The sequence below is a fragment of the Bufo bufo genome, chromosome 1, assembly GCF_905171765.1.
Source record: "Bufo bufo chromosome 1, aBufBuf1.1, whole genome shotgun sequence".
Taxonomy (NCBI): Eukaryota; Metazoa; Chordata; class Amphibia; order Anura; family Bufonidae; genus Bufo; species Bufo bufo.
In genome coordinates this window covers 795,704,476-795,717,929 of record NC_053389.1, presented here as the reverse complement: position 1 = coordinate 795,717,929, position 13,454 = coordinate 795,704,476, and the positions used below count along the sequence as shown (strand labels likewise).

The window sequence follows — 13,454 nt, the reverse complement described above, 5'->3', positions numbered from 1 at the left end:
AAAAACTGAAAAAACTATGGCTCTCAGACTATGGAAACACTAAAACATGATTTTTTTGTTTCAAAAATGAAATCATTGTGTAAAACTTACATAAATAAAAAAAATTGTATACATATTAGGTATCGCCGCGTCCGTGACAACCTGCTCTATAAAATTACCACATAATCTAACCTGTCAGATGAATGTTGTAAATAACAAAAAAAAAAAAGCTATTTCTTGTTACCTTGCCTCAAAAAAAGTGTAATATAGAGCAACCAAAAATCATAGATTTTTTTGACTGGGTGAATAAAATAATAGACAGTGGAGGTGCAGTAGACATCGCATATCTAGATTTTAGTAAGGCTTTTGACACTGTCCCACATAGAAGACTTATCAATAAACTGCAGTCATTGAGCATGGACTCCCATATTGTTGAGTGGATTAGGCAGTGGCTGAGTGACAGACAACAGAGGGTTGTAGTCAATGGAGAACATTCAAAACAAGGTAATGTTACCAGTGGGGTTCCACAGGGATCTGTACTAGGACCGATTTTGTTTAATATCTTCATAAGTGATATTGCAAAAGGCCTCGCTGGTAAGGTTTGTCTTTTTGCTGATGACACAAAGATATGTAACAGGGTTGATGTTCCTGGAGGGAAACGCCAAATGGAAAAGGATTTAGGAAAACTAGAAGAATGGTCAGAACTCTGGAAACTGAAATTTAATGTGGATAAGTGCAAGATAATGCACCTGGGGCGTAAAAACCCAAGGGCAGAATATAGAATATTTGACACAGTCCTGACCTCAGTATCTGAGGAAAGGGATTTAGGAGTAATTATTTCAGAAGACTTAAAGGTGGGAAGACAATGTAATAGAGCAGCACGAAATGCCAGCAGAATGCTTGGATGTATAGGGAGAGGTATAAGCAGTAGAAAGAGTGAAGTGCTTATGCCGCTGTACAGAACACTGGTGAGACCTCACTTGGAGTATTGTGCACAGTACTGGAGGCCATATCTCCAGAAGGATATAGATACTCTAGAGAGAGTTCAGAGAAGAGCTACTAAACTAGTACATGGATTGCAGGATAAAACTTACCAGGAAAGGTTAAAGGACCTTAATATGTATAGCTTGGAAGAAAGAAGAGACAGAAGGGATAAGATAGAAACTTTTAAATACATAAAGGGAATCAACTCGGTAAAGGAAGAGAGCATATTTAAAAGAAGAAAAACTACCACAAGAGGACACAGTTTTAAATTAGAGGGGCAAAGGTTTAAAAGTAATATAAGGAAGTATTACTTTACTGAGAGAGTAGTGGATGCATGGAATAGCCTTCCTGCAGAAGTGGTAGCTGCAAATACAGTGAAGGGGTTTAAGCATGCATGGGATAGGCATAAGGCCATCCTTTATAAGATAGGGCCGGGGGCTATCCATAGTATTCAGTATATTGGGCAGACTAGATGGGCCAAATGGTTCTTATCTGCCGACACATTCTATGTTTCTATGTTTCTATATGTACCCTAAACTAGTACCAAGATTTCAGCCGGCATCCCGTTCGGATTAACCCCCGCAGCGCCACAATCTAATTTTAAACTCATGACTTACCGGTACGTCATGGGTCCTTAAGGTCTCGGGAAACATGACGTACCGGTACGTCATGCGTCCCTAAGGGGTTAAACGAAGAAAAACTGCTACAAGAGAACATAGTTTTAAATTAGAGGGGAAAAGGTTTAAAAGTAATATCAAGAAGTATTACTTTACTGAGAGAGTAGAGGATGCATGGAATAGCCTTCCTGCAGAAGTGGTAGCTGCAAATACAGTGAAGGAGTTTAAGCATGCATGGGATAGGCATAAGGCCATCCTTCATATAAGATAGGGCCAGGGGCTATCCATAGTATGCAGTATATTGGGCAGACTAGATGGGCCAAATGGTTCTTTTCTGCCGACACATTCTATGTTTCTATGTTTCATCATAAGTGGCCTGGCAGTCTTTGTATATTTTGCACTTCTGCAGGAAGGCTATTCCATGCATCCACTACTCTCTCATTAAAGTAATACTTCCTGATATTACTTTTAAACCTTTGCCCCTCTAATTTAAAACTATGTCCTCTTGTAGCAGTTTTTCTATGTCCTCTTGTAGCAGTTTTTTTCCCTTTATGTATTTAAGAGTTTCTGTGAGTCGCTTGCGTAGTGACAGCCGCATTATCACCATTCGGCAGAGGGATGACCACTGGCTCTCCATAATGTTAGACCCTTGCTACCTGTCCAAAATGGGGGCCTTTTTTTACCACTTCTGAGAGGTATGAGAACTCAACTACTATTGAGACATCCTGCACAGTGAAGTACACCGAGATACATTCTCCCTAAAGTTTATCTGCAGGCCGGGATAGACCAGATTTAACGCACTTCCTGACGAATTAATTCCGACCAAAACAAATTTTTAAAAACTTTGCTCATCTCTAATGATAATATTCCAATATAATCTAATATGTCAGTGCACTTACCGTAAGATCGAATGGCATTCCAGGCTTGAAAAACTTGGATGTTTTTGTGTAGAGAATTTTATAGGGAGATTCCACAATGAAGATGTTATCCAGCTCATATTCCACCATATCACTGCCTGTAACAGAAGGAGCCCTGCATTACAGTGTATTTACATGGCTGTGATTAAACGGGTTGTCCCATGAAAAATATTCTACAGTTTTTAAACCAGCACCTGGATCTGAAGGCTTTTGTAATTAAATGTAATTAAATATTTAGTAAAGTCACTAGAGTAGGGTTATTTAATAAAATGTATTTGTATAGCGCCACCTGCTGTTTATTATTTTCCTTATTTCTCAGCAATGTTACTGAGGTGGTCGCACATGCTCAGTTCCATCCTTCAGTGGTCATCAGCTATATCTACTGTTAGAAGCTGGTACAAAGAGCTGCTGCAGAAAAGACACACCCCTGAGAAAGTACACTACAATATGGTGTCTGATTTTCATTTCTAACATTGATCATAGGATAGCCCCTATAAGGACTGTTGCAAGTCATGACGATTGTGGTGTTTTCTGCGACATTTGGTCAAGTTTTGCGTCATTTGGAGAGAATTTCTAATTTTTATAGTCGTTTATGTTTAAGGGATAAGGGATAAAAGTGAGATTAGACCTTGGTTATGGCACATTTACTATGTACGACTGTGGCAATAATTGCACAAATTTTGCACCTCCACACCAGGTAACTCCCACATATACTTGCAACCCACATTGCAATCATGTCAAATATATTATTAAAGGGGTTGTGCAAAAATGGGGACGTCAGACGTGCAAAGGGAAGATGACTTACCTGCTTCCCGGTACCGACTCCCCGCTCCTTCTTCTGCAGGCCTGCCATGCTCCTTTGGGCTCTATCGATGTCAACATTCGGTTTGACATCGCTGCAGCCAATCACAGGACACGCCGATGTCTGGCTCCCCTTGACAAATAGTCACATGATGCAAAGGTGAATGGCTGCAGAGATTTCAAACCGGATGTGGACATTGATTGAGCCCAGCAGAGGAGCCCAGGCCTGCAGGAGAAGGAGGGGAAGAGTCAGCATTGGGATGACACACAAAGCAAAGGCAGACTTAAAAATGACAGGAAAGCAACCACATTTGAGAGATGCGTCCTTTAGTGTCCTATACATGACAGCCAGGGATTCCTTATATTTTTGCCTAGAGGTTGTTGCAGTTGATCTGGTGCTGGTGCCAGCTAAATCTGATTCTAATAAATGTCCCAATCTTTAGTTAATTAAATGTGTATTAATTCAAAAAAGATTTCTAAGGGTGTATTCATGCATTATAACTAGGGTTGAGCGAACCTGAACTGTAAAGTTCAGGTTCGTACCAAACTTTAGGAATTTTGGACCCCGGACCCGAACCCGAACTTTTCAGTAAAAGTTCAGTTTCGGGTTCGGTGTTCGGCGATTTAATGGCGCTTTTTGAAAGGCTGTAGAGCAGTTAATCAACAAGCGTTTAACTTGTGTGCCCTTAGAAGCCATCACAGCCATGCCTACTAATGGAATGGCTGTGATTGTCCAGTGCAGCATGTGACCCAGCCTCTATATAAGCTGGAGTCACGTAGAGATGCACGTCACTCTGCTCTGATTAGTGTAGGGAGAGGATGCTGCTGCTGTGAGGGAGAGAATAGGAAAGAATCTTTAATCTGAAGTGCTTGTTAACTCAGCGATCTACCTAGATTTTGTTTTGTGGGTGCAGTAGACAATCTTTTTCCCCTGCCCTGAGCCCAGTGACACAGAAAAATAACGTTTATCCGTCTGTTAGTTAGGTGGGCGGCGGTGGCCATTTTATGCAAGTTCATTTGTGACAGTCAAATACAAGCTTGAAATACTGAAATTATATTCTGGGTTTAAAAAAATCACCCATTTTTTGCAAGACCTTACATCTGTGGCCTTTGCAGCATTTGTCTGTCACCACCAGACATCTGAGAAGCTCTGACAGACGTCCTTCAGAACCTCCTCCTTGAGGTTCCTTTTGTTTTGCTTTCATTTTCTCATCTCGTTAGCCTCTCTCAGCTGTCATGTAGTTGCACTGATTGCATCCCTTTAAATCCCTTCCCATACTGCATCACTTTGCGGTTTATACAACTTCCTGGAGTATATGCATGCTGGATGCTACTACTGAGTCGTCTACAGATAAGTTTTGTTTATTCATTTGTATTTTTCTGTTTGCTGGATCCCAGGAGACCCTGACTCCCTCCGTATCAAGTGTAGGGAGCCGGTGGTCGTGTCCCCTCACTATTATAGGGTGTTCAGGGGTTATTCAGTCGAGGTACGAGGATATGCGATCTTCTACCATTGAGAATTTTGCATAGGCTGAGCAGTTTAGGGAGAGAGCCAGGTCTGTTGCAGGGCTATCCCTTTGGTTCCTTAGTTTTGGATCCAGTCAGCCGGATCTTCCTTCTGTGTCTTCTAGTTTGCTGTACACCTTCCGTGACATTGTCAGTGTGAAATACAATCTTGAAATACTGCAATAATTTTCTGGGTTTAAAAAAAGCACCCATTTTTGGCAATACCCTACATCTGGGGGCCTATGCTGCATTTGTCAGTGTGAAATATAAGCTTGAAATACTGAAATAATTTTCTGGGTTTTAAAAAACACCCTTTTTGGGCAAAATACTAAATTTGCAGCCTTTGCTGCATCTGTAAGTGTGAAAAACACGCGTTAGATACTGCTGTAATATTCTGCTATTAAAAAAGCACCCATTTTGGGCAAAATACTAAATTTGCGGCATTTGCAGCATCTGTCATTGTTAAATACAAGCTTGAAATACTGCAATAATTTTCTGGGTTTAAAGAAGCACCTATTTTTGGCAATACCCTACATCTGGAGCCTTTTCAGTATTTGTCAGTGTGAAATATAAGCTTGAAATACTGCAATAATTTTCTGGGTTTTAAAATACACCCTTTTTGGGCAAAATACGAAATTTTCAGCCTTTGCTGCATCTGTCAGTGTGAAATACAAGCGTTAGATACTACTGTTATATTCTGTTATTAAAAAAAACACCTATTTTGGGCCAAATACTAAATTTGCAGCCTTTGCTGCATCTGTCAGTGTGAAATACACACGTTAGATACTGCTGTTATATTCTGTTATTAAAAAAACTGCCATTTTGGGCAAGATCCTAAATTTGAAGAGAATGAGGAGAGAGTCGAATAAGGGACTTGGCCCCGATCGTGGTGATGCTGGTGGAGCTCCTGTTGCAGGGAGAGGACGGGGTCGATCTGTGCCAGCTACACGCACAAGTGAAATACCTTCCTCAGGTGCGAGTAAGCTACAGAACCTTCAGCGTTATTTGGTCGGGCCTAATGTGGCTCTACAAATGGAGAGGCCAGATCAAGTACAGGCGATAGTAGATTGGGTTGCTGACAGTGCATCCAGTTCCTTCACATTGTCTCCCACCCAGTCTCCTGCTGAAAGATCAGAGTTGGCACCTGCAGCCAATGTCCATCAGCCTTTCACCTCGCCCCCTTGCAAATCAGCCAAGCAGTCTGAGCCCCAAGTCATGCAGCAGTCTCTTCTGCTTTTTGATTACTCTGATAGCAGGGTTTCCCAGGGCCATCCACATAGCCCTGCCCCAGAAGTGGAAGAGATTGAGTGCACCGATGCCCAACCACTTATGTTTCAAGATGAGTACATGGGAGGACCATCGCAGCACGTCTCGGATGATGACGAAACACAGGTGCCAACTGCTAAGGCTTTCTGCAATGTGCAGACCGACAAGGAGGGCAGGGGGGAAGACTGGGTGGAAGATGATGTGGAGGACGATGAGGTCCTCGACCCTACATGGAATCAAGGTCATGCGAGTGACCTGTGTTGTTCGGAGGAAGAGGCAGTGGTCGCACAGAGCCACCAGCACAGCAGAAGAGGAAGTAGGGTGCAAAAGCGGAGAGGCCATCCCCTAGAGAATACGCCTGCTACTGCACAACACAGCAAGTGACCGAGCACACCAAAGCCAGCTCCAAGGAGTTCCCTGGCGTGGCAGTTCTTCAGACAATGTGCTGACGACAAGACACGAGTTGTTTGCACGCTGTGCAATCAGAGCCTGAAGCGAGGCATAAACGTTCTCAACCTGAGCACAACCTGCATGACCAGGCATCTAAGTGCAAAGCACGAGCTGCAGTGGAGTAGACACCTCAAAAACAAAGAAAGGTCTCTGGCTACTCCTGCTTCCTCTTCTGCTACAGTCTTGGCCTCTTCATCCACCTCTGGAGTGACAGTGGCATCTGCCACCCCGCAAACAGGGGATCTGCCAGCAACACCACCATCTGGGTCACCAAGTATCTCCACAATGTCCCACGGAAGCGTTCATCTCTCCATCTCCCAAACACTGGAGCGGAAGAGGAAGTACCCCCCTACCCACCCACGATCACTGGCCCTGAATGCCAGCATTTCAAAATTACTGGCCTTTGAAATGCTGTCATTCTGTCTGGTGGAGACGAACAGTTTTAAAAGCCTTATGGCGGTGGCTGTCCTACAGTACATCGTGCCCAGCCGCCACTACTTTTCCAGGCAAGCTATCCCTTCCCTGCACAACCAAGTGAAGGACAAAATCAGGTGTGCACTGCGCAAGGTCCACCTAACTACAGATACTTGGACCAGTAAACACCATCAGGGACGTTATATCTCCCTAACAGCACACTTGGTAAATGCAGTGGCGGCTGTGCCTGAGGCGGATAGCAGTTTGGCGCATGTCCTTCCACCACCGAGGATTGCAGGGCGCTTCAGTTTGCCTCCTGTTGCTTCCTCCTCCTACTCCGCTTCCTCATCCTCTACCGCCTCCTCATCCGGTCAGCCTATTACCTTCACCACCAACTTCAGCACAGCCAGGGGTAAACGACAGCAGGCAGTTTTAAAACGTATCTGTTTTGGGGGACAAACCCCACACCGCGCAGTAGCTGTGGACGGGCATGGAACAACAGACCGATGAGTGGTTGGTGCCAGTGAGCCTCAAGCCCGGCCTGGTGGTGTGCGATAATGGGCAAATCTCGTAGCAGCTCTGGGACTAGCCGGTTTGACGCACATCCCTTGCCTGGTGCATGTGCTGAATTTGGTGGTGCAGAGGTTCCTTAAAAATTACCCCGATATGTCAGAGCTGCTGCATAAAGTGCGGGCCGTCTGTGCGCGCTTTAGGCGTTCTCACCCTGCTGCTGCTCGCCTGTCAGCGCTGCAGCGTAACTTTGGCCTTCCCGCTCACCACCTCATATGCAACGTGGAACTCCACCTTGCATATGCTGGCCAGACCGTGCAAGCAGCAGAAGGCGATAGTGGAATTTCAGCTGCAGCACGCACGGGTGAGTCGCTCTGCAGAACAGCACCACTTCACGACCAATGACTGGGCCTCCATGCGAGACCTGTGTTCCTTGTTGCGCTGTTTCGAGTACTCCACCAACATGGCCAGTGCCGATAACGCCGTTCTCAGCGTTACTATCCCACTTCTATGCCTCCTTGAAAAAACGCTTCTGGCGATGATGGAAGAGGATGTGGCACAGGAGGAGGAGGAGGAAGAGGGATTATTTTGTAGGGTTTCCGGCCAGTCATTCACAAGTGGCTCCGAGGGTGGGTTCCTGCACCCACAATCGCCAGGTACACAATTGTCAAGCCAGGGCACAGTTCTGGAGGATGAGGAGGTGGAGGATGAGGAGGAGGAGATGGAGGAGGAGGAACCGTGTTCACAGCAGGGTGGCACCCAAACCAGCTCATGGCCATCAGAGGACACAGATGATACACCTCCCACAGAGGACAGCTTGTTGTTGCCTCTTGGTAGCCTGGCACACATGAGCGATTACATGCTGCAGTGTCTCAGCAACGACCGCCGAGTTGCCCAAATTCTAACTTGTGCTGATTACTGGGTGGCTACACTGCTGGATCCCCGTTACAAGGACAACGTACCGTTCTTAATTCCGTCACTGGAGCGTGATCGTAAGATACGCGAGTACAAGCGCACGCTGGTAGACGCGCTGCTGGTGGCATTCCCACCTGACAGCGGGGGCACAGTGGAAGCACAAGGTGAAGGCAGAGGAGGAGGAAGATGTCGCCAACGCAGCTGGCACATCGCCAGCATCTCAGAAGGCAGGGTTAGCATGGCCGAAATGTGGAAAAGCTTTGTCACCACGCCACAACAACCAGCACCACCAGCTGATATGGAAGGTCTTAGCAGGAGGCAGCATTTCAGCAACATGGTGGAGCAGTATGTGTGCACACGCCTACACGTACAGAATGACGGGTCTGCCCCCTTCAACTTCTGGGTCTCCAAATTGTGCACATGGCCTGAGCTTTCCCTTTACACCTTGGAGGTGCTGGCCTGCCCTGCAGCCAGTGTATTATCTGAATGTGTGTTTAGCACGGCAGAGGGCGTCATCACAGACAAGCGCAGCCGCCTGTCCACAGCCAATGTGGACAAGCTCACGTTCATTAAAATGAACCAGGCATGGATCCCTCAGGACTTGTCCGTACCTTGTCCAGAATACACATGTATACCGGCACTAACCATCCATTGTTATACTGCAGCGCAATTGCTCATGTTTGTATTTTGAATATTTCACACTCTTACCTAAATTTTTAAAAATTTAATTAAAACCAAAAACCTGTGTTGGCTATCTCGTCCTCCTCCACCGCCGCTTCCACCTACTCCGCTACGTCCACCGCCTCCTCAAACTCCTACTCCATATGGAACTTCACCTCATAAACCAATTTTTTGGAGGGGTTTTTTGTACATGTTTTATTTTATATCATTTCAAAATTGTCATTAACATTTTCGGGTGAAATTCAGCAATTATTTGGTGTGATGTACCACTGCTATACCTATTAGACCGATTAAATAAATTCAAAAAATTATCTGTTACATTTTCTGGTGAAATTAACCAATTTTTGGGTGTATAGTACCACTGCTATATCTAGTAGGCTGGTTAAAAAATAAATAAAAGTTGTCATTAACATTTTCGGGTGAAATTCACCAATTTTTGGGTGTATAGTACCACTGCTATATCTAGTAGGCCGGTTAAAAATAAAATAAAAATTGTCATTAATATTTTCTGGTGAAATTAACCAATTTTTGGGTGTATAGTACCACTGATATACCTAGTAGGCCGGTTAAAAAATAAAAATAAATTGTCATTTACATTTTCGGGTGAAATTCACAAATTTTTGGGTGTATAGTACCACTGCTATACCTATTAGCCCGGTAAAATAAATTAGAAAAATTATCTGTTACATTTTCTGGTGAAATTCACCAATTTTGGGGTGTATAGTACCACTGCTATACCTAGTAGGCCAGTTAAAAAAATAAAAAATTGTCAGTTACATTTTCAGTTGAAATTCAACAATTTTTGGGTGTGATGTACCACTGCTATACCTAGTAGGCCGGTTAAAATAAAATAAAAATTGTCAGTTAGATTTTTTGGTGAAATTCAGCAATTATTTGGTGTGATGTACCACTGCTATACCTATTAGACCGGTTAAAAAAAAAACATTTGTCAGTTACCGCACATTTTATGGTCAAATTCACCAATTTTTGTGTGTAATATACCCCTCCTCTACCTAGTTGACAGCTTAGTAAATTTCAATAATTTTTATTTTACATTTTCGGGTGACAATAAACAATTGTTTTCTGTCATAGACCCCTGCTCTACCAAGTAGTCAGGTTAATTAATTTCTGTAATTCAATGCTTAAACTTAAACAAGTTGTACCACATTTAAGCTTCAATACTTTGTCCCACATTTCCGCTATACTCTTTTGGACAACATTTGCGCCTCAATAGCTTTTCCCACAATTCCGCTTGACTCTTTTGGCCCACATTTGAGCTTCTGTAATTTGTCCCACATTTGCGTCTCAATAGCTTTTCCCACATTTCTGCTCGATCCCCAAAATTTTTATACATTTATCTCCCTTAAATTTGGTCTCTTTTTCTCACGCTCCCTCTCCGGCCTGGAACCCTGATTCCCCGCCACCCGTGATCACCATGGTAGGGGCATAAAATAACATCGAAAGTTGATAGAGCAGATATCAAATTGGGTCGTGAACATCACGGGAACGTGCGACATGATGGGGCAGTAAGTACGCACACGCCTACACGAACTAACTGACAGGGGTCAGCCCCTGCAACTTCTGGGTCTCCAAATTGGGCACATGGACTGAGCTTGCCCTTTACGCCTTGGAGGTGCTGGACTGCCCTGCAGCCAGTGTATTGTCTGAACGTGTGTTTAGCATGACTGGAGAGTTATATTTCCCAATGTTTTGGGGTGTACCCTAATTTAAAAAAATAAAAATAAATTTTAAACTTCCTCCACCGCCACTTCCACCTACACCACTACATCCACCGCCTCCTCAACCTCCTACTCCATATGGACCTGGTCCTCCTAGATCAAGATTATTATTTTTTATTTTTACGTATTTTATGTTATTTTAAGTCATTTCCCTATCCACATTTGTTTGCAGAGCACTTGCCATGCTCTTAACCACATTTTGACGACATTTGCAGCCCTCTAGCCCTTTCCATTAATATTTTTACAGCCATTTTAGTGCTCAAAAGTTTGGGTCCCCATTGACTTCAATGGGGTTCGGGTTCGGGGTCAAGTTCGGGTCAAGTTCGGGTCCCGAACTCGAACTTTTTTCCGAAGTTCAGCTGAACCTGTCGAACCCGAACATCCAGGTGTCCGCTCAACTCTAGTTATGATGCTTGCCATGTCCACATTATATGGGCAAAACAAGTGTAAACTGTCCATTCTGATTTGTCTTTTGAACCCCACTTGTTTCTAGCTTAGAAGTATAATATAATGTGAAAAGACTAGAAATAGGCCATTGCGTAGAGATTGGAGCAGATTTTGAGCTTTTCTGAGTATTTGATAATCCAGCATTTAATAAGATCCCAAATTCTAGGTATTTATCTGCATATGTCTACATAAATGGAAGACCAAGGTGATATTTGCTTCTCTTACCTGAATCAGTAATGACAGTAACAGACACAAATAAGGTCCATTGTAACATGTCTCTCTCTTCTGGAAAGTACTTCACCAAGTCCTCTCTTTTCAAAACGGCAGAACCAACATCCTCGTTTATCTAGATGAGAGTTGTAAAACCACAGAGTTAACATTGTTTATGCCATGGATGACCAACTGGGTAAATTGGTTGTCTTATTGAGACAGCCCTTCCATACCCAATTAGAGCATACGGATGTCTGAAGAGGGTGCCCACACTCAATGTAAAACTGAAGCCATCTATTATAGCAGCTATTTATCAGAACAGCTGCTATGCGATACTACATATCTGCCATCTATTGCTCTGACAGCCTTGAATCATGAATATATTACATGGATAGCCAGAAGGACAAAAATCTGGCAGACCTCAACTTCCTCCATTCAGGAACCCCTTCTATGAACCATAATGGAGAGCTGCTCTATATAACTGTCACCCACTTTGGTAGACTCAAGATTATATATTTCACATGGGCCATGTAATTAGTGTTGAACGAATCAAAGTGAAATGGATTGACTTCGATCCAAATTTCTGGAAAAATTCAATTCGCTATGAATCTGAATTTCCTCTCATTTAGTGGTAACGAATACTTTTTTCCCTAAAATGGCAGCTACGTGTGTTACAAAGTGAAAGTAAGAAGCCCGGGAAAGCAATATGACCCATAATGCCACACAGTCAGCCAATCAGCAGATAGCCATCCCCTGTGATGTCACAGCCCTATAAAAACCATGGCAATTGTTAGTGGCAGTGTTTTAGCAAGCTTTTAATTGTAGAATATTGGATAAGGACAGTGCATGGACAGTGTAGGGAGATCGTAGGGAGAGTTTTTAGACACTGTAGGGAGAGCATACCTTAAATACCCTCCAATACAAAAATACTTCCACATAACTTAATCAAAACTCAGCTTTATTGAATATAAACAAATACATAGACATAACTATAGCAGCAGTCGATTCTCCAAAAGAGGACATAAAGGTCACTGCAGAGTCAGTCTACACAGATCCACCTATTTCAAAAGTCAAATAAATTACTCTGCATCCAACACTTACAATCGTCATGTAGAAAAAGCTTAAAAGAGCCAGTTAATATCTTAGACGTAGTGATATGGGGATCATGTGATTACATAGCAGTAACACCTACATATGGATTACAGACCGACTCTGCAGCGTCCTCTTCCCAACTCCATTTCACCCTAAGGCTTCTTCCAGGGATCAAGTAGTTCACCTACTGCGCTATATATACTTAATCTGCTCAGTTATCTATAGATTTACAGTGCATCAGACTCATTGTCAACAGGCCATCTAATACACAGGCACATTTATCTAGTTCATCTGCTGCGCCATTCATACTTAATCTGTTCTGTTATACATAGATTTACTGGGCATCAGACTTAGTTTCAACAGGCGGTCTAACATATAGGCATGCTTATCTAGTACACTTGCTGCTCCATTATTACTTAAAGGGACACTGACAGGGCCAAAAAGCATATTAAGGTATATATATGACCGTACAGGTCTTATAAAGTGTATAAGAATCATGTAAGTATCCCCCCTGTCCACCTTATAACTACAGTAATGTGAAGTTTTATAACCTGCTGGAATCGGGTTCAATCTGCCCAAGGGGCGGTGTTTCATCTCAGCTTGCGCCCAGCCAGCCTCGCCACAACTGCCGTTTGAAGCGCCGCCCAGCTTATCAATATTCACTTCGCTGGGCGGCGCTGTGCGGCTACTAGTGTCCCCGGCTATCTTCAGCGCATGCGCCCGGCAGCCTCACTGGCCGGGATCGCATCGCGCCTGCGCACAGTCTCATTCTCAGAGGCAGCCTCTGAGAATGAGACTGTGCGCAGGCGTGATGCGATCCCGGCCAGTGAGGCTGCCGGGCGCATGCGCTGAAGATAGCAGGGGACACTAGTAGCCGCACAGCGCCGCCCAGCGAAGTGAATATTGATGAGCTGGGCGGCGCTTCA

The 13,454-nt window shown here is 43.8% G+C and overlaps 1 protein-coding gene across 3 annotated transcripts in view; it reads right to left on the bottom strand.

The window, feature by feature from the left end:
- Positions 1-11,568, bottom strand: part of LOC120986497 (A.superbus venom factor 1-like) — a 694,107-nt gene extending 682,539 nt beyond the window's left edge. For 2 of the 3 annotated variants that reach the window (XM_040415120.1, XM_040415117.1), the window contains exons 1-2: positions 11,452-11,566; positions 2,480-2,595 (exon numbers count right to left, since the gene is read on the bottom strand). In XM_040415120.1, coding sequence (XP_040271054.1) covers positions 2,480-2,595; positions 11,452-11,500 — 165 coding nt within the window. In that variant the 5' untranslated portion in view covers positions 11,501-11,566. Of the gene's footprint in view, positions 1-2,479; positions 2,596-11,451 lie in introns of all 3 variants that reach the window. The other variant, XM_040415118.1, reaches the window with a different exon arrangement.
- Between the last annotated feature and the right edge of the window lie 1,886 nt (positions 11,569-13,454).